The sequence below is a fragment of the Macrotis lagotis genome, chromosome 2 (genome assembly GCF_037893015.1).
Source record: "Macrotis lagotis isolate mMagLag1 chromosome 2, bilby.v1.9.chrom.fasta, whole genome shotgun sequence".
Lineage (NCBI taxonomy): Eukaryota > Metazoa > Chordata > Mammalia > Peramelemorphia > Peramelidae > Macrotis > Macrotis lagotis.
Genome location: NC_133659.1, coordinates 166,366,683 through 166,387,644, shown reverse-complemented (window position 1 = coordinate 166,387,644; position 20,962 = coordinate 166,366,683). Strand labels below are relative to the sequence as shown.

The window sequence follows — 20,962 nt, the reverse complement described above, 5'->3', positions numbered from 1 at the left end:
TATAATATGTATATGTATATTCATACACACATATAGGATATAATAATACCAAAAAATGTTTTCCTTGACTACACATGCTTGTCACAGGGATTTTGTTATCTTTTATTTTTTTTTCTTAATGGGCAGAGGGCAGATTTTTGTTTATTAAGAAATATCAAATTTAATGAAATTTAGAAAGTAGGAAGGTAAATTATTAAAAACTTGAAAAGCCAAATAGAATAATATATTTATTCCTGGAGATAATATGAAATCACTAGAATTTATTGAGTAGGTTGGGTGTAAGGGAGGGTAATAAATAATATGATCAGATCTGTGCTTTAGGAAGATCACTGGCAGCTGAATGGAGTGGGAAGACTTGAGACAGTTCACAAACTAGATGTTTGTTATAATAGTCCAGCATGAGGTCATATAGGCTAGCTTCAGATTAGAGGCAATGTCAAAGAAGAGAAGGGGGCATATGTTAGAGATATTATGAAGGCAGAATAAATAGAATTTATCAACAGATTGGATATGGGGTGGTGAAAGTGAGAAGTTGAGGATGACATTTAGCTTGGGAAACTAGGTAACTGGGGTGATGGTAATGTCCTCAAGAGTAATAGGGAAGGTGCAGTGAATAGAACACCTGCCCTGGAGTCAGGACCTGAGTTCAAACCCAGCCTCAGACTCTTAATAATTACCTAGCTGTGTGACCATGGGCAAGTCATTTAACCCATTGCCTTAAATAAATAAATAAATAATTTAAAGAAGAGTAATAGGGAAGTCAAAGACTCCAGCTTCTGGGATTTAACAAAAACTGGTAGGAAAACTGGAAAACAGTCTGGCAGAAACCTGGCATAGAGCAACCTCTCACACCCTATGAGGTCAAAATGGGTACAGGATTTAAACAAAAAGGGTTACCATAAACCAATGAGAACAAGGAATGGTTTACCTATCAGGTCTATGAAGAGAAGGAGAATTTATGACTAAAGAAGAGATAGAGAACAGGATGAAATGCAAAATGGATAATTTTGATTACATCAAATTGAAAAGTTTTTTGCACAAACAAAATCAATGCAACGAAGATTAGAAAGAAAGCAGAAAAGTGTGGGAACAATTTTTATAACCATTGTTTCTGATAAAAACCTCATTTCTTTATTTTATTTTACTTTTTATCTTTTTAATATAGATTTATTTTTTATTTTTGTACAAAAGATGTTTATACATTACTAAAATATTCTTGTTTAAGAGTTAACATAATACCCCTCCCCCCCAAAATATAGACCCTCATGAGCAATAAAGGAAAGAGAAAAAAAATTTTTTAAAATTTTAAATGTACTTCAGTCTGTGTTCTAACACCACCAGTTCTGTCGCAGGTGGATCACATTCTTTATGATAAGTCCATCACAAAAGCTACTTCCATATTTTTCCATTGTTGCCATTGCTGATCACTAACCCTAACCCTCCCCATTACCATATACTATATTTTCTCTCTCCTTTAACTCTGTCCCTCTTCTTAAATGTGCTGCAGGGTAGCTGAGTGGTGCAGCGGATTGATCACTGGCCCTGGGGCCAAGAGGCCTTGAGACCACATACCATGCCTTAGGCCCAGCAACCACCCAGCCCTGTGGTCCTGGACAGACCATTCAATCTCAGCCATTTACAAGAAGTAAAAAAGAAAATGTGTTATATCTGACCACTCTCCCCCAAGGTCCACCCTCTTCTCTATCACTCACAACCTGCCCCCCTTCCCCTGTCCCCCTTCTCTCCTTTTTTACTCTAGATGTCTATACCCTATTGAGTATATGTGCTAAAAACCTCATTTCTTTTTTTTCTTTATTAAAGATTTTATTTTGAGTTTTACAATTTTTTCCCCTAATCTTACTTCCCTCACCCCACCCCCACAAAAGACAATTTGTCAGTCTTTACATTGTTATACATTGATCCAAACTGAGTTTGATGAGAGAGAAATCATATCCTTAAGGAAGAAACATAAAGTATAAGAGATAGCAAGATCAGACAATAAGATATCAGGGTTTTTTTCCCCTAAATTAAAGGTAATAGTTCTTGGTCTTTGTTCAAACTCCACAGTTCTTTCTCTGGATACAGCTGGTATTCTCCATTGCAGACAGCCCCAAATTTTCCCTGACTGTTGCACTGATGGAATGAGCAAGTCCATCAAGGTTGATCATCACCCCCATGTTGCTGTTAGGGTATACAGTGTTTTTCTGGTTCTGCTCATCTCACTCAGCATCAGTTCATGCAAATCCCTCCAGGCTTCCCTGAATTCCCATCCCTCTTGGTTTCTAATAGAACAATAGTGTTCCATGACATACATATACCACAGTTTGCTAAGCCATTACCCAATTGAAGGACATTCATTTAATTTCCAATTCTTTGCCACCACAAATAGGGCTGCTATGAATATTTTTGTACAAATGATGTTTTTACCCTTTTTCATCGTCTCTTCAGGGTATAGACCCAGTAAGTGGTATTGCTGGATCAAAGGGTATGCACATTTTTGTTGCCCTTTGGGCGTAGTTCCAAATTTCTCTCCAGAAAGGTTGGATGAGTTACACAAACAATGTAATAGTGTCCCAGATTTCCCACAACCCTTCCAACAATGATCATTATCCTTTCTGGTCATATTGGCCAGTCTGAGAGGTGTAAGGTGGTACCTCAGAGAAGCTTTAATTTGCATTTCTCTAATAAGTCATGATTTAGAGCAATTTTTCATATGACTATATGGATTGCCTTGATCTCCTCATCTGTAAATTGTCTTTGCATATCCTTTGACCATTTGTCAATTGGGGAATGGCTTTTTTTAAAAATGTGAATCAGTTCTTTGTATAGTTTAGAAATAAGTTCTTTGTCAGAAATATTAGTTGTAAAGATTGTTTCCCAGTTTACTACATTTCTTTTTATCTTCGTTACAGTGGTTTAGTGCAAAAGATTTTTTAATTTAATGTAATTGAAATCATCTAGTTTGTTTTTAGTGATGTTCTCCATCTCTTCCTTAGTCATAAACTGCTCCCCTTTCCATAGATCTGACAGGTAAACTAGTCCTTGATCTTCTAATTTGCTTATAGTATTTTTTTATGTCTAAATCCTATATACATTTGGATCTTATTTTGGTATAGGGTGTGAGATGTTGGTCTAATCTAAGTTTCTTCCATACTAACTTCCAATTTTCCCAGCATTTTTTATCAAGGAGAGAGTTTTTATCCCAATAGCTGGACTCTTTGGGTTTATCAAACAGCAAATTACTATAATCCTTTCCTGCTATTGCACCTAATCTATTCCACTGGTCCACCATTCTGTTTCTTAGCCAATACCAGATAGTTTTGATAACTGATGCTTTATAATATAATTTTCGATCAGGTAGGGTTAAGCCCCCTTATTTTGCACTTTTTTCATTAAATCCCTGGAAATTCTTGACTTTTTATTTCTCATATGAATCTACTTACCACTTTTTCTAACTCATTAAAGTAATTTAAAAACCTCATTTCTAAGACTGAAAGAGAACTGAGTCAAATTTATAAGAATACTGATAGATAAATGGTCATTCCCCAATAAATGGTCAAAGGGTTTGAACAGGCAATTTTCAGAAGAAGAAATTAAAACTATCTATAATCATATTAAAAATGCTCTGTCACTATTCATTAGAGAAATAGAAATTAAAACAACTCTGAGATACCACTTCTCAACTTAATATAACAAAAAAGAAAATGATAAATGTTGGAGGGAATATGGGAAAACTGGAACACTAATGCATTGTTGGAATTGTAAACTGATCCAATTTGGACAGCAATTTGGAACTATACCCTAAATGTAATAAAACTGTGCATATGCTTTGATCCAGCCATAACACAACTATATCTATATCTCAATGATATCACATAAACTGGGGGAAAGTACACATGTACAAGAATATTCATAGCAGCTCTTTTTTGTAATGGCAAAGAATTGGAAATTGAGGGGATGCTCATCACTTGTCAAATTGCTAAACAATGAATATGAATATAATGGAATATTATTGTCCTATAAGAATTGATGAGTTGGCAAATTTCAGAAAAACCTGGAAAGACTTAAATGAACTGACACTGAGTGAAGTGAGCAGAACCAGGAGAACCATGGACACTTTAACAGCAACATTTTTGATGATCAGCTATGACAGACTTAGCCTTTCTCAGTAATACAGTGATCAAAGACAATTTTAAAAGACCTACAATGCAAAATGCCATCCATATTCAGAGAAAGCACTAAAGAGTGTGAATGATTTTTAAATTTTTTTCTTTTTACTTCTTGTAGTTTTTTCCTTTTTGTTCTGAATTTTCTTTCACAGGGTGACCAATATGGAAATTGTGTAACATGATTGTATATGTATAAACTAAAACTTTACAGAAATGAATATTAAAAATCATCTTTACCTGTAATTAAAAAAATAAATAAAATTTTAAAAATCCAAATTAAAAAATAGAGGGGCAAAAATAAAGAGAAAGAGGAATAGGGAGGTTAGGAAGAGGGGAGGCTTTGATGGGAAAGATAATGAGTTCAGTTTTGGACATATTGAGTTTAAGATATGTACAGGACATCCAGTTTTAGGTTCAATAGGTAGTTGGAAATATAAGAATACAGGTCGTGAGAGAGGTAAGATCTGGATAAATAGATCTGAGAAGAGTTGGCATGGAAAAGATAATTGAATCCCTGGGAGCTGATGAAATCATCAAGCAAAATAATACAGAGGAAGAAGAGAAGTGGACTCAAACAGAACTTTGGCAGACACTCATGTTTTAGCTGGTATAATAACCTGGACTGTGATCCAGAAAAGAACACTGAGAAAGAGCAATGAGACAAGGAGAGGTAGAATTTGGTGAGAGAATTGTCACAAAAACTGGAGAGAGGAAACTACAGAAGAGAGTGATTGACAAGTATCAAAAACTTCAGAGAAAATTAAGGATGAGGAATGAAAAGAGGCAATTAGATTTGGCAATTAAGGGAGCATTACTGATTTTTGGAGATTCAGGTTCAATCAAATGATTCGGTTGGAAGCCAGACTACAAAGAGAAGTAGAGGCACCAATTATAGAATTTAGCCATGAAAGAAAAGAGTTATATAGGATAATAGCTAGCAGGGATGGGCAGTTCAACTGAGGGTTTTTGTTTTTTTTTTTAGGATAAGCAAACATAGGTATGTGTGTAGGCATCAGGGAAGCAGCCAGTAGAGAGGGAGAGGCTGAAGATTATGACAATAGTGAAGAAAATGGAGGAAGCAATCACTGGATGATATCAAATTGCTTGTATGTATAGAAGGCTTTAGTTTGGCCTCCTTTTCATGTAAAACTGAGGTAAAAGGGGAGATAGTGGTGGAAGGTATCTGAATGATGTGTCAAGAGAAGGAAGGGAAAAGATAAAGCTCAGCTGAGAAGGTTGAGGGACAGGTAGCCATAGGAAGTTTGAGAAAAGGTCAAAAAGACTTGGAAATGTCACTTATTGTGAGTGGGATAGTGAATCAAAAAGAGAAATGAAACTCATTTGTAGTCAGTATGGTTTCTTGACTTTCTTCAGCTTTCAGCTTCTTTCTAGGAGAAGAAGCAGAGAGTGGTAGTAAATGGTGGGGGGGGGGGCTTGGCAAGGCATCATTGGTGACAGGAAAAGGGGCTAAGTGACTTTAGAGTAGAAAACAGTGTAGAGTTGAACTGATTTATCAAGAGGTCCAGATGGAAAAAGAAGGAGATGTACTCAGTATTGGAGTGATGGTCTGGGAAAGAACTGAGAGGTGAGGGGATTGAAGGTCATAGTGAAGACATAAAACAGGGTTAGATGTCATAAGGCACAGGAAAAGATATAATAATAGAAGACTATGCTCAGATGAAGGAATTTTGAAGTTCATAAAGCAGTGGAATTGTGGGTGAGAGCAAGATCTCTTATAGTAGCCAAGGTGAAACTGAAGTAAAAGAGGAATGGGGGGGGGGGAATGTAGGAATGGCGTGTAATGAGGTCATAGGAATTGAACAAATGAAGGAACTGGGAAGTTGGGTTATTTGGGGAGGTTATATATGTCAATGACCTCTAATATGAGATCAAGAGTTGAGTAGGGTAGAACAATAAAGAACTGGGAAAGAAGGAGAATGTCCTTGGGGTTGGTGGACAACAGATTCCAGAATCTCCATAGGATGAAAAATATAGATTGAATGAACTTCACAATTTGTTGGAAGTGATATTAGAAAAAGGATAATGATGTCACTGGACATAGCAGCTAGGGAAACCATGTCATCATAAGAAAGGCAGGTCTTGGTGAATGCCAGAAGAAGGAAAGCGTGAGATAGGAAAAGGTTAAAGATGAAAGTTAATTTCCTAAGTATGAATGGAGTAGACATCTCAGACAGCACAGTGGAAGAGGCCGGTAGATCTGGAGAAAGACAATGGACGTGTTCCAGATGGGAGTAAGAAAACAAGCAATAGAGGGAGTGGATTAGGGTTTGTGGAATGACAGCCAGGAGGTTCAATATCACTAGAATGGGGAGATGATATGAAATGGGCAGCCCCTTTGTTAGGGTCAGAGCATGCTAACCACTGAAGTTGAGTTTAGGCAGTAATTGAAGAGAACTATATAGAAGGAAGATAGTGATCAGAAGAGTGATCAGTTGATGTCCAACCTTGTGGCAGATGGTGAAGGTATATTTCCAAAGGAGTTTGGACGGGAGGCAGAAGCTAGTGATTTGAGGTGGATCAGCTCTGAAAATGGCCAGTGAAAGGACTTGGGGTGAAGATAAAAGATTGAGACCTGGAACCAGGGAGGAAACAGGGTACTCAGGCAAGACTTCAGATCTAAAAAGGCCAGAAAAAGGTAGAATAGATGAGGGCAAAATGCAAAATCAGAAACTACAAGTGGTCTGGAATTGAATTGAAGCAAAGTAGTACTCCCTATAAAGTCCTAAAGGCAAAAATAGGTGGACCTGGACTGACAAAAGCTACTATTATTAGGGAAGAGAAGAATAGGGAAAAATCTTTTCTAGTAATTAGGAGGAAAAAATCTCTTGTACTTTAGACAAGTTTCTAAGGGAAGTCTTGAAATGAAATGGAACTCAGATCATTTGACAGGTAACATAAAATTTCCATAGACATAGCAGGAAAGTGCTATTCAACAAGGAGAACACCCCCATAATTTTTTTAAATTAATTTTTATTAAAGATATTATTTGAGTTTTACAATTTTCCCCCTAATCTTACTTCCCTCCCCCCACCCCCCCCATAGAAAGCACTCTGTCAGTCTTTACTTTGTTTCCATGTTGTATCTTGATCCAAATTGACACCCCCATAATTTTATTCAATTAATTCCCCTCCCTAGGAGTTACCCAAGGTGGTCTGCCAGTCAAGCATCAGAGAAAGCCTGGAGCTCCTCCTGTTGATTCTGTACTCAAGCAACTGGAAAGTTCTGTCAACCATCTGAGCCTTTAAGTTCCTTGAGCCAAATAAATCTCCAGGATGATTTCTATGCTTTTAAGACAAACTAGCCTAGCTTGCATGGGTTAGGGTATTGCTCCTACCACACCTACCTTTACAACCCTATTAAACAATATTTTTCTTCCTACATACTATTAAGTCAAACAAGCCTTCATATGGTTGGTTACTCACGCCCAACATTCCATTTCTCTTCCCAGTCTTTGCCCAGGCAGTTGGACCTCCCTTTTCCCACTTCCCCTCTGCCTCTTAAAATCTTATTTCCATTAAAACTGTTCTGTCAACAACTTTTATGCAGTCTTTCCTGGTTTCCCTTTGCTGCTTAGTGTTTCCCTGATTTACCTTCTATCGTGTGTGTGTGTGTGTGTGTGTGTGTGTGTGTGTGTGTGTATTTTGTCAGTTTGCTTCTAGGCCACCTCCATAAAAATATTTCCAAATTTTTCGGTTTCCCAGTTATGTTTACATCATATTGTACTCTATGAAGTGTACAATAGTATTATCTTAAAACTGTGCATATTTTCATTAAAAAAATTTCATTGCTAAGAAATGCAAACCTCCATCTGAGCCTTCAATGAGTGATATTCCTTTTGCTGGTGGAATGCTGGCTGATGGGGCAATGGTTCCGGAAGATTGGGATGGTTGTGGCAATTTTGTAAAATAAGACAATTAAATTTATTCTATTGATTGACTCTTGCTTTCACAAAAGATTTCTCTATACTGGCATCAATCCTCTCAAACCCTGAAACTTCTTTATCAACTAAGTTTATACAATAGCTTTCAATGTTTTTGCGTGTGGAGAGGGAGGAAGATGGGGGGCAACAGCCAGAGGACACAATTGACATCTGTAGTTCCAGTTTTATGTAGGCCGTGTTCTTGGAGGTCCAAAGCAATTACGACCGTAAGGGAACACCACAAGAGGAAAAAGTGATGATGGAAAAGTCTGAAATGTTGTGGGATTACCCAAACGACGTGAGCACGTGCGGCTGGGGAGCTCAGTTGTCCAAGGCGGGCGGGTGCAAACCTTCATGGTGTAACAGGCACAACGCCCCGCGCCCCAGCCACAGAGAGGCGGGGCCCGGTCCGGCCTCCCTCCCGCAGTCCAGGTTGGCCCGGTGTCCTCCCGGGCCCAGGGCGGGCTCGGAGTAACACCTCCCGGCTCAGGTCTGCAAGGCCTCAGCTCCGGGGGGGATTCTAGTGGCGAAGCAGAGCCGGAGAGCACGACCCGGGGGACCAGAGTCGTGCAAGCTGGAAAGCCCAACGGAATTATTAAAACGACTCGTGGGAAATGACGCCCAAACTTGGGTCCAAAGGAGGAGACGCACCCCGTTCTCCCCACCCACCAGCTGTGGGGGGAGCAGGGTTGGGAAAGTCTGCGGGTTAATTTGGATGAACTTCTTCCTTTCCTTATAAGGAAAATAATCCCGATGAACGGAAAAGCAGGAGACGAGAACAAAAACAAAGATGGCTTGGAAATCCCACAAAGCGGACGAAGGCCCTGGTGAAGGATGGAGCGCAGTGGACAGAGCCCCGGGCGCGGAGCCGGGAGGGCCCGGTTATGCGGCCTTGGGCAGGACACTCCACCCCATCGCCCCGTCAAAACAAAAACCACAAACTCCCCCGCGGCTTGTCCCGGCCCCTTCAGCATCCAGAGACTCCATTTCCCAGAAGCCCCGGCGCCCAGGACGCAGACGGCGCCCCCTCGCGGGCGACGTCTCTCGCGGCGCTGTCGTCGGCTCCCGGCGGCCCCCGCGAGGCGTTCCGGTGGCGCTGAAGGCAGGACATGGCCGGGGCCCACTCCGCCGCCGTGTCCGGGGCCGGCACGCCGGTGGCCGGCCCCTCGGGCCGGGACTTGTTCGCCGAAGGGCTGCTGGAGTTCCTGCGTCCGGCCGTGCAGCAGCTGGACACTCACGTGCACGCGGTCCGGTGCGAGCGGGGCGGGGCCGAGCGCGGGGGCGGGGCCGGGCCCGAGGAGGGGGCCCGGGGTGGGGGGCTGCCCCGGGGGTGCCCCGGGGAGGGGGCGAGGCCGCCGGCCGCGTGAGCCGGGGCCCCCGCGCGGGGCGGGCTGACGGAGCCGGGCCGCGGCCTGCCTTTGTCCCCGTTGCAGGGAGAGTCAGGTGGAGCTGCGGGAGCAGATCGACAACTTGGCCGCGGGTGAGTGAGCCGGGCCCGGCCCCGAGCGGCCGCCTTTTCCCAACCCCGCCCCCCCACTTCCTTTCGAGAGTCACCGATGACCCGCAGGGGCCTCTCATGGCTGCGCCCCCTCTCCCCCTTCGCCTTCCAGAACTCTGCAGAATCAACGAAGACCAGAAGGTGGCCTTGGACCTGGATCCCTATGTGAAGAAGCTCCTCAACGCCCGGAGGCGGGTGGTCCTGGTCAACAACATCCTACAGAACGCGCAGGTAAGGCACACCATCGCTTTGCAACATGGCCGAGCATCGTCACCTCCAAGTATGTAAGACATGGCAGTTTTCCAAACTGTTAAAATATGCACTAACCCCACATCTTACAGATAAGGACACTGGCTGTCTGTCTTGTAAGGATTCAAACCAAGATCCGCTGACTCCAAAGACAATTAAATTTTAGAGATTTCCTGGTTCCGGCCCCTTAACACTTGTTTCTAGAAAACTCAAAAGTATGGGGGAAATTCCTCCACAAATATAAATCGTTATTTCACATGTAATTTATAATCCAGATTACCCTGAATTATCTGTGGCCGGGCAGCTGATCTAGGAGAATTGAACCTGGGTCTTCCTGACCACAAGGTCAGCCCTCTATCCACTACAAATCATAACTATCTTAGAGTTTCTGAGTTACTGTTCCCAGTATGTAACAATTAGCTGATGCAAAGAGCTTTTAGAGAGATTTGACTCCTAGGTCCTTCTTATCCTGCTTTGCGAACTCAACTTTTTCCTTCTTTCAGGAGCGGTTAAGGAGGTTGAACCATAGTGTTGCCAAGGAGACAGTTCGACGGCGAGCCATGCTAGAGTCAGGGGGCTACCCCTCTGGTTCTCCGAGGAAATAATGCTTCTCAGAAATTGAACCAGGGGTTCGGCTCTCTAATCGCTTTGCTTCAGCTTTAGACTTCAACTGTGACTCTAGAAGACCCGAATCTATCTATATTGCCCTTGGAAGGAAAAGGAGCATTTAAACAGCTGCTTTGCCATTTCAGTTCCAAGCACTTGGAGCTAGATTAACCCATTAAAATTGGGACTCCAGAAGTAGCCCCTTGGATAAACCCTTTTTTCAGGTTGAAAAAGTTCCATGGGACTCAGTTTGTAAGTATTCTTGTTTTTAAAGAGCTGTTCATGAAGCGCAGGTTTCTAAAAGGGAAAGCCACAGCCTCCAGATCCACCCTGGGTGGCTTGTTCCTGCTAGGTGCTAAGCTGCTGGTGCTCCCCAGACAGCTTCCCTCGTGGTGATTCCTTTGTCCTGTGCTTGCACTGAGGATTTGAGGGGGAAGGATCTTAGTGAGGAGACCTCAGCCATCCACCCTTCTGTTGATTGCACTAGCTTTTAGCTGCTACAGCAGCATTTCTATAATTGTACAATTCAATAAATGTCAAGAATATTAATGTTGTAATCCTCTATTTAGGTTTACTCCAAAATGACAGTAGGTGGGGGACTAGATTCTCAAGCTTTTGTTTCCCTGCCTCTCCCTCTGGAGTCAAATTTCATGACTGTATATTTGCCTAGGGGGGTAGTGAGGAGAAGAGAAGAGGGGAGTGTTATAATGGATTAGAATCTTTTCTTTCCCCAAGCCAAAATTTGGCAAGATGCTTATAAAGCAAAATCAAAACCAAGCAAAGAAAGAAGTTTCAACATTTCAACATTCGACACTCACTGCAGGAAGGAAAAGAAAGGAACCTTAGAAGGAGACACTTTTAATAGTTTCTAAATAAAAAAACAAACAACTTTCAGACACTAACAGTTCACAATAATTTCAACAACAAAAAACTTCTGGAAGATTTTGGTCTGGGGTGGGGAGTTCCAGAGTTGGTTGTTCTGTGGAAGGATCACAGATGTGTGTAAATCTATAAAAGAACAAACCGCAGGAAGGTTGATAGCTTCCCTTTGTGGCATAGGCCACAAATGTGAGATTCTTGTAGCTGAGTCAAGGTAGTATCAGTTTTTAGTTTCCAGCCTTATTTTTCTTTCCCATGATCCTCTCACCCTCACACATGCCACCACCCAGGCTCCACAAAGTATGCCTGTTGCTTATGGCAGCCAAGGGATCAGTCTTGGGTCTCCATGCTCTCTTCTTCCTCTCCTTGAGGTGTCTCCTCTGCATTCTCCTCTTCTTCCTCTCCTTCCTTCTTTTCTGGAGGCTTCTCATAAGCCTTTTCAGAAGGTGTCACTATCACCCCATCCCAGGTAGACATTTCTGAGGCAAGATCTAAAATAAAGAGGTAGAATTAAGACCACCTCAGGTAGCCAAGTGAGAGAGTCTGCTTTGATGTGAGATAACACTAGACCCTTTTGTGCTACCTAACTATCTGCCATCCAGACTCGAAGAACTTTGCTCAATAGATACTCACAACTGGCATCACCCTCCTGGCCAAGGATCTTCCTGTATCCTCCATGTGATAGAATCCGAACCAGTGTCTGAGCCGTATAGCATACCATGTCCTGAATGGAAACAAAAATGAAGATCAATCAAAATGCCTACCAAACACTATTCAGGATGGAGCAAGGCTTACTTTTTAAAGTCATAATTGAAGTCTAATGACTACCTCCACTGGCCCATTTTAAAGATTTCATTCCTCTAAGTCAGTAAAGGGCCAAAAGTAAATTTGCCTTGTGATTGGGGATGAGAACTAAAGCTCTACTTAATTTTCTATTCTTTCCATTACCTGCTGTTCCAGGGTCATGACTGTGTGTACCCGGAAATTCCCACTTTCACAGGGGTCAGTAATTCCTACTGAACCAGGAAGAAACAGTCCAGCAGCCAGAATCTGAAGGCATCGCCTAGGACATAAGGGAAAGTATTAGAGTTGGCAAAGTCAGGTCAATACTCTTAAGGAAATCAGTATAGTTCCTAGGAATAAGCTTTGTACCTATAAGCCACATTGAGGGCCAAGGGCTGTCTGGTAGGGTTGTTCATCACCGCATAGTGGCCCTGGAAAAGACAAAACATTTTATAGGAAGGAACTTGAGAGAACCAAACAATAAATTTACCTTTAAACTAACCAAAAGTCATTACAGGGCAGTAGGAGACAAAGCACTAGCAGAAAGAACCTTAAATGTATTGTTTCTAGATAGCTATGCCTTAAAGGCAAACTATGCCTTATAACCCTTCTGTCCACAAATACTTCCTGTATATCAGCAATAGATCATAATGTTAATGTACTTGTCCATAGTCTGTCTGACTTGTCTCAACTAACTTTTTGAGATTCTGATGTGTACCCTCTCTCAATTCAAAGTACTAAATAAATACAGAACTTCAGCTATCACCTGTGTTGTTCCCTATTCCCTTTTTTTTAGCTTTTTGCAAGGCAAATAGGGTTAGGTGGTTTGCCCAAGGTCACACAGCTAGGTAATTATTAAGTGTTTGAGACCGGATTTGAACCCAGGTACTCCTGACTCCAGGGCTGGTGCTTCATACACTGCGCCATGTAGCCACCTCTCCCTATTCCCTTTCAAGTCAAGTTCAAACTCATGGCCTGGTCATCCAATACTACATCATTTGGCAACACACCCCCTTTCTAGTTTTCTCTCATGTTTCTTCCTTTCATGCTTCCTAGACTGTAGCCAGTCATGACCACTCTGCCCTGTGTGCTTATGGTTTCTTTTTGCTTAGTCTGAAGTTCTCAGAACCTGGAATACATTCTTCTGTTTTTGTTGTCTATGTTGTTTTGACAAGGCAATGGGTTTAAGTGACCTGCCCAAGGTCACACAGCTACTAAGTATCAAGTGTAGAAGGCTGGATTTGAACCCAGGCCTTCCTGATTCCAGGATCTGAGCTCTATTCACTGTGCCACTGAACTGCCCCATGGAATACATTCTAATACATTCTTAACATTTTCTAAAGTTCCCCTCTAGTGCCTGCTGGTCTCCTTTTCTCTCTCTGATCCACTCAGTGAAGTGTCAGTAGCAGAGCCCATACTGCAGCTTCTAAAATATAAATCACACAATGTATGGTAGTTCTCTGAGGTGGTGTCATCTTTCTATTAGACACTAAGATTTGAGGGAGGGACTGGCTTATCCAAAAGCTGTACTTTCCCCACAGTATACTAGCACAGTGCTTTGCACATGATAAGTAACACCTATCATTTACCTAACATTTAAAGTGTTGCAATAATGCTTTATGTTTATACACACACACACACACACATGATCACATTTGATCCTAATGACAATCCTAAAAGGAAAGCCCTATTATCATCATCACCATTTTACAAATAAGGAAACTGATAGAGGGTCAAGTGACTTGACAAAGGTCACATAATAAATATATGAGGTAGCAGTCAGACTCTAATCTTCTCTAATCCTAGGACTCTTAAGGGATGTGTATAAATTCAAAAACCCAATTACCCCTTTCTTTACCTACCAAAAGGTCAAGGATCCAAGGTGTGAGAGGTTCAAAGCCAGGGAATCGAATCCTCAAGTCTTTCAGTAGTCGTATGAGAACTTTCACCCTAGGGGGGTAAAAAGAACCCTGGGTCAGAAGGGCCAATATATTAGACCCTAATCTTTTAAATGCTATACACAAGATTTGAAGGAGTTAAGTGCTACATGCTGCATAAAGTTGCATAAAGTAAAAATGACAAATGCCCAGGGAAGGGGGGGGGGGGTGGCGGAAGGGTCAATTTCAGTGATTCCTCTCACCTCCTACATCCTGTTAGAGTTGCTGGTACAAAACAATCACAAAAGAACTGAGGTAACCTCATTGACTGGGTGACTTACGTAGACTGAGAAGCATTCTCTTCAAACCATCGAGCATGCCGAATGGCTGCCAAGGCACTCTGCAGAACCTTGATGTCCACTGGAAAAAGGAATGCAACAAATCAGGCTGACATCTTTAATAAATACACTGTACTATGAGCAATCTAATTCCACTGTCACAAAACATAAGTCTGGGAAAAAGGAGGGCATCTCAAACTTACTCATTCCCTGATGTCTCAACCAAGGGAGTAGGATGGCTACTGCACCCTTATTAAATTATAAATTTTCCCAAAGATTTATTTCTTTGCTATTCAGCTTCTGAACCACTCTCATAAAAATTCTCACTTCTAAAACCTCCCCAAATGGGTGAATATTCAAGATTTACAAAGATCATGGAAGAAATCCAGTGAATTCTTCAGTCACAGGATGAGTCAAACACTAACTACAGAGAACATAATATCGAGCATGCTAAATAGCAAACAGCAACCTCACCTGAACCCAATGCTTCTAGTTCATAAAATTCCCTTGCCAAGGAAGAATTTGACTTACAATGTAGTTCTGGATCCAACTTTCGAAGATTAGGTGGAACTGTTGTAATGAGGATTTTAACAGTGGCATCAGCAGAACTGATCTCAAAGCCAGTTTCATTGGTCAGCATAGTTAAAACTGAAAAAAAAAAAAAAAACAGTTTATCAGATGGCTAAGGTATTGGAGAAGAGGTGGGGGGGATCACTTTTTTCCCCCAAGGCAGTGGAGTTAAGTGACTTGCCCAAAGCCACACAGCTAATTAAATGTCTAAGGTCAGATTTGAACCCTATCTGCTGGGTCACCTAGCTGCCCCCTGAAAAAAGTCATCTTTAAAAGTTATTCTACAGAAGGGCTCAGTACAAGAACTTAGAAGAGCTTCAAGTTGGTTGGCCAGGGAACCAATTATCTCAGCCTCTGAGAAACAATTTTCCCTAACAGTTTTGTTTGCCTAATTTGAATTATTTGTATGTGCATTCCATACTGGGCTCAGCACCAATAAGAATTCAATATATTCTGTAGTAAAATCAAACCTTCTGCAGGATCCTGTGCTCTAAGACTTTCCACCACTTTGTTTCCCAAGGCTGCAACAGCTTCCACTAGATAAAAGGAAAAGGAAAAAAATATAATAACCCTATAATATCACTACCTGTTATTTCTACAGTCACTTAGAACTTTTACTTATGCACTATGCTAGAAAACAAAGCATTCTAACACTGCAGCAAACTCTAGTCCGGACAAGAAAAAACAATAAATTCATAGCTTAAGACATTCCAACCTTCATCCCAACCAGTTATATTTCCCAAACTCTATAACCATTTTTAAGTCCAAGCTCTCTATTTTTTCAGTTAGGATTAACTTTACAACATTCCTAATAACCTAATCTCCCTCCAAATTAAATAATCACAACTTCCTTTCCCCCCCTCCAAACTCCTTAGGTCCCTCTCTTCCTCTATCACTCCTGGCAATTTGGCCCTTGAGACCCCAATGCCTCAAACCCAGCCCCAGTTGGTTCCCTAGAACAGTAGCCTTGTCACCCACATGTTGGCAGGATCTTCAGGATCACTACCAGATCGGCTACATTATGCCCAGTGGTCATTGTCCCTTTCTTGTAAGATCCCACTTGCCGAACCTCTTCAATTTGCTGTTGGAAAGGGGAAAGGAGTTAATATCAGCAGAGAGAAAAGAACTATTGAAATCACAAAAGTATAGAGGGGAGAAAAAAGGTCTAATTGATCTTTTTTTTTGACACAGTATTATGTTATGATAATATATGACCCACTATTAGCAATATTAAGATACTACTGTCTTAAACTCAAAAAAAATTTGTATATTACAAATAAAAACTTTATGTAAACTTCATATATCTCAGATAACCTGCAATACAAGTATTCTTCCTGTCAATCAACACCAAAAGCATTGAAAAACATTGAAAACATTGTATTTTCCTTAGAGACAACTAGATGATACAAGTGAATAGTGTTGGACTTGAAATCAAGAAAACCTTAGTTCAAATTCTGTCTCAGACATTTATTAGCTATATGTCCCTGGGCAAATCACTTTAAACTATCTTAGCCTCAGTTTCTATATCTATAAGTAATATCACCAATTATTGTTGCAAGAGGTAACTAACTCATGTTATAGCTGTAAGGTGAAAGGAGACCTAAGGAAATTGTCACAGATCTTACAACTGGGACTCAATCAATAAAAACTTACCACTTCAAAGGTTCCCGGAGCCACAATCAGGTTATCAATCACATTGTTGATTTTTGTTACCAGAGAAAGGATGGATGCCTGAAAAACAACATGAAATATAAAAGCCCAAGGTTAAAAAAAATTCACCAAAAGTGTGTCAACAGCATTTGAATAGTTGAACTAGACATTCTGGGTGACAATTCCAGCTATCAGGACTTGAAGAAAACTTGTTATTTTGGGGGTCTGGATAAAAGATTCAATTGGTAACAGAAAGTACAGCAATTTCAGTTTGACTGCACTACAGAATGCAAAGAGTAATGTATAATAATTGAGGTAAAGAAGTATTTTATTTTATTTATTTTTAGATTTTTTTTAAGGCAATGGGGTTAAGTGGCTTGCCTAAGGCCACACAGCTTGGTAATTATTAAGTGTCTGAGGCCAGATTTGAACTCGAGTACTCCTGATTCCAGGTCTGGTACTCTATCCACTGCACCACCTAGCCACCCCTAAAGAAGTATTTTAAAGGCTAAACAGAACATATATTTGATTCTATAGGTAATAGAGAGTTATTGAAGAAGGAAAAAGATATAATTGGACCTACACTTGAAGAAAATCAAATTCACTTCTTTCCTCTCAATATGTTCTTCCAAAATGAGAAATGAGAAAGCGGAGGAAACACCAAGTCTGAGTCTCTGCAACTATTTCCAACACTGTGTTCAGCTATTCATAGTAAACTATGAGGGAGTTAGGGGGAGGGAAGGGGACTTACTGGGAAGAACAAACCTGTTCAGCAGAGTTGGGAGCAAGATCCTGATTCCTCTTTAGCAAGGCCTCACTGAAGGTAGTTTCATCAGGTGCAGGTTTGACTCGGGGGAAGGCCATTTCACACTGAACCAAAAAGAAATTGAAATGATAATAGGAATCACAACAATTGCTACAGAGATGCTAATTATATACAACAAAAATCCTGGGAAAGTGTTACAAAATTTCTATCAGCTATCCAAAGAAATAAAGGTAGTAAAGTTCTATAGTAATATTTTATATAAAGTCAACAATCTGTATCTTCCAAAACATCATGACATCAAAAAAAAAGAGAACTCAAAGTATCTAGAAATGCAAAAAGTGACAATATCATACATTTCTACCAACAGCAGCAAAGGTTATATACCTTCTCACCCTGTACTACCTCTTTCTGTGTGAAAAGAAACACAAATGAACCTCAAACCCTTCCCCAAAATTCTATTTCCAAAAAAAATGAATTTGTGATTATACATCAGAGGACCATGGCTCTCCCTCTACAATTACGATAAAGCAAAAATGAAAGAACCAAGTTAAATCAAAGTACAATACTCACCACGTAAAAATCAAATGGGATGTGTGGCACAAATGGCCTGAATCTAAAAAATAAAAAAACAAAGTCATTTCTCATAACCAGAAAGGCTGGATTTTCTGACACATCTATAAAATGAAGCACATGTAAAATAAAGAGGGCATCAGTAAAAAGGAATTTTTAGGTAAGAAAAAATGTTCATTTTTGCTATTCCCTTATCATGACCTAATATCATATCCACACTTGAATAGCAAGTGTAAAGAATACAGAACTTAAGTTTCTAAATTTTTATATGGCATCTAGCACTATCTACTTATACAACCTTATTCAGATAAGAAGGAACATCGATGCGCAAAGCATCAATAGTATGTTGTGTGAAGACTTAGTAGGACAAAATTTTAGCTTAGTACTCACCCACTCACATGAGCTTGTAGTTTCCAAGGTATATAATATTATATATATTAATGAGGCAATATCTCTACAGGTACTAAGGACTTTTTTTTTTAGGTTTTTTGTAAGGCAAATGGGGTTAAAATGGCTTGCCCAAGGCCACACAGCTAGGTAATTATTAAGTGTCTGAGACTGGATTTGAACCCAAGTACTCCTGACTCCAGGACCGGTGCTTTATCCACTGCACCACCTAGCCACCCCTGTATTAAGACTTTTGTAAACAACTACTGCTCTAAACTGCCAACAAAATCATTAAGCTATCTCTTTTAGCATGGTGGGAATGGAACCAAAATCAACTCAAGGCAGGAACAATTCAACAAATATAAAGCATATATGATAGGCACTTGTTAAACCACCCCCACCTTCAAATATCTACCATCTCACAGAGGAAGGGAAGATGGAAGAGAATGACAACAGGGATACAAATAAAATCAAAGTTATATCAAGGGAGAAGATACTGATGAGAGAGAATGAGAAAGAGATCAGGATCAGGAAGAACCTAGAGGGGTAGCTCTTCAATTTAGCTCTGAAAGAAGATAGGGACTCAAAGAAATAAAGGTAAAGAGAGAGAACATTCCAGACAGATGGAACTACCTAAGCAAAAACACAGAGGCAGGAGATAAAATGTGGCAGGTCAATTTGACTAGAAGATGGAGAGAATAAAAAGGAGCAATATGAAACAAGAATGAAAAGATTAGAGAAAGCCAGATTGTGAAGGGCTTTAAATACCAAATAAAAATGTGTTTTATTCTAGAGGCACATGGAGATATTAAAGATTTTTGAATGGGAAGTCACAAGGTCAGATCTGTAAATTAGTAATATCTTGGAAGTTGCAGATAAGATAGTAGAGCCTAACACAGACATAAATTATGAGGTTATTACAATAATCTGGAGAAGATGTGATAAGAACCTGAATTTAAATAGAGGTAATGTGAATGAGTACAGAAAAGGGGATTAAATGTGAGATATCAGAGAAAGAGTGTATGGAGCAGCTGTCTCAGCCAAGGTATGGTCTCATAAAAAGGAAGCAACACTTATTTACCCACCCCACTTTACTGACTTAAAAAGAAGCAGATTTTGGAAGACACACACCCATCTGGTATTCAAAGGTAGTACTAACCCTCCTCCTGGTCCTCCCCTGGAGCCAAAGCGCCCTCCACGACCACGACCTCTATCACCCCTATAAATAAGACAAATGAACTGTTATCCAGAGTGCAAAAAAACCCTTTCTACCTGTTAAGATTCAACTTAATTCCCAGCCTCTCAAACATTCAACTCACAAGCATTTACTTTTGAAAATCTTTTTAATTGATTATCTTTTGTTTTTTACATCATGCTTACTTCTGATTGGGCTCCCTCCTGCTTCCCCTATCTTGGATGACATTAAGTGATTAAAAAAAATTATGAAAAAAGTTATACCAACTTTACCAACACATCCCCAGCATCTGGAAGTAGAGGCAAAAATTCTGCACTTCGGTGCTCCACAGGTACATTTGTTAATGTGGAGGTAAATAAACTAGTCAGAAAGACCAAGTCCGGCCTGAGTTACATTCTGGCAGTGCCACCCTGGACGAGTCACTCAACTGTGCGTGCCCCAGGCAGTTCTCTCCCACTCCCGCCTTGCCTGGGGTTCCCTAGCACAGCAAAGCCGTCGGAGGGGCAAGGAGGTCCCGCTCCAGTCGGGGCTCCGAGGGCATCTCGGGGGCTTGCACTCGCTTCACCGGGAAGGCGGGTGTGGATCGCCAACTTTGGCAGGGTTTTTGCTAAGCCCCGAGCACTGCCTGTGCCTCCTGCTTTAGAGTCGTTCTCGTGTCTGTGAGCGCTCTGTAACTGCTCTGCAGGAGCGCGTTATGGAATGCTAGCTTTATCGCCACCGATTTTATATTTAGTGTGAGTGACGTTTCCATTTCTATTACCGCCTTCGATTCAACTTTTAGAGAAAGACAAAATGAATGGGGAGAACTCAGGGAAGGAAGGCTTCCTTATAGAAGGTGGCACCGGGGGCAAGGGCTGCAGGCTTCCCCGGGTCCCCCCTCCCCCATCAAAACCCTGGGATGTGCCAAGAGCCCATTCCGGCCCTACCCGGCCCAGGGGAGCCTGGGATCCGGTCAACTCGTGGGCGCCCGGCCCCTCCGGGTTCCCGGTGCTCTGGCCCCACTGCCTCCAGCCTCGGTCCTCGCCCCCGCGCCAAGTCTCCCCTGAATCCCCCCGGAGCCTCACCTCATGGTTCCCACAGTCCTGAACAATGGAGGCCGCGCCAACCGCCCCTTCTCTAGAGAAACCAACAACCGGAGAGGCCGCTTGCCGGCACGTTCCAATAAGACCAATCGCTATTGGCTCCTGCGTTATCCCATTACCCGTGCCCATTGGTCTTCTCGGGCAAGCAGAATTATCAGCCATTGGGAGAGCCTGCTGTACCGGGAAACAGCCAATGAAAATCAGTTTTAGGAGAAATCGTGACTGAAGAACGTTCGGCAGGAGGCGCTGCGAGCAAGAACTACGTAATGTTCATACAAGTGCAAGCAATATGTATACTTATATAGAACGTAAGCAACACCTTTTTCCAACTAGCAGAGTGGCGCAGCGGAAGCGTGCTGGGCCCATAACCCAGAGGTCGATGGATCGAAACCATCCTCTGCTA

At 41.4% G+C, this 20,962-nt stretch overlaps 2 protein-coding genes and 1 non-coding gene across 4 annotated transcripts; 2 read left to right on the top strand and 1 right to left on the bottom strand.

Moving 5' to 3' along the window:
• Positions 1 to 8,531: 8,531 nt before the first annotated feature.
• SNAPIN (SNAP associated protein) lies at positions 8,532 to 13,961 on the top strand. Of its 2 annotated transcripts, XM_074223460.1 has the most exons (4): positions 9,153 to 9,361; positions 9,543 to 9,589; positions 9,720 to 9,838; positions 10,360 to 13,953. In XM_074223460.1, exons 1-4 carry the CDS (start codon positions 9,219 to 9,221, stop codon positions 10,459 to 10,461), a joined length of 411 nt encoding a protein of 136 aa, XP_074079561.1. In that variant the 5' UTR covers positions 9,153 to 9,218; the 3' UTR covers positions 10,462 to 13,953. The 2 variants fall into 2 exon arrangements, with proteins under 2 accessions (XP_074079560.1, XP_074079561.1); XM_074223459.1 differs by lacking the exon at positions 9,543 to 9,589 and having other exon boundaries at positions 8,532 to 9,361; positions 10,360 to 13,961.
• On the bottom strand, positions 11,282 to 20,647 carry ILF2 (interleukin enhancer binding factor 2). Its single transcript, XM_074223458.1, has 14 exons — positions 20,542 to 20,647; positions 19,442 to 19,501; positions 17,896 to 17,938; positions 17,325 to 17,429; positions 16,563 to 16,640; positions 15,888 to 15,990; positions 15,380 to 15,445; positions 14,871 to 14,987; positions 14,343 to 14,421; positions 13,987 to 14,074; positions 12,494 to 12,555; positions 12,290 to 12,404; positions 11,975 to 12,065; positions 11,282 to 11,832 (listed from the first exon to the last, which is right to left on the bottom strand). Exons 1-14 carry the CDS (start codon positions 20,544 to 20,546, stop codon positions 11,672 to 11,674), a joined length of 1,173 nt encoding a protein of 390 aa, XP_074079559.1. The 5' UTR covers positions 20,547 to 20,647; the 3' UTR covers positions 11,282 to 11,671.
• Positions 20,648 to 20,890: 243 nt separating this feature from the next.
• On the top strand, positions 20,891 to 20,962 carry TRNAM-CAU (transfer RNA methionine (anticodon CAU)). Its single transcript has one exon. It is a non-coding gene; the product is annotated as a tRNA-Met (tRNA).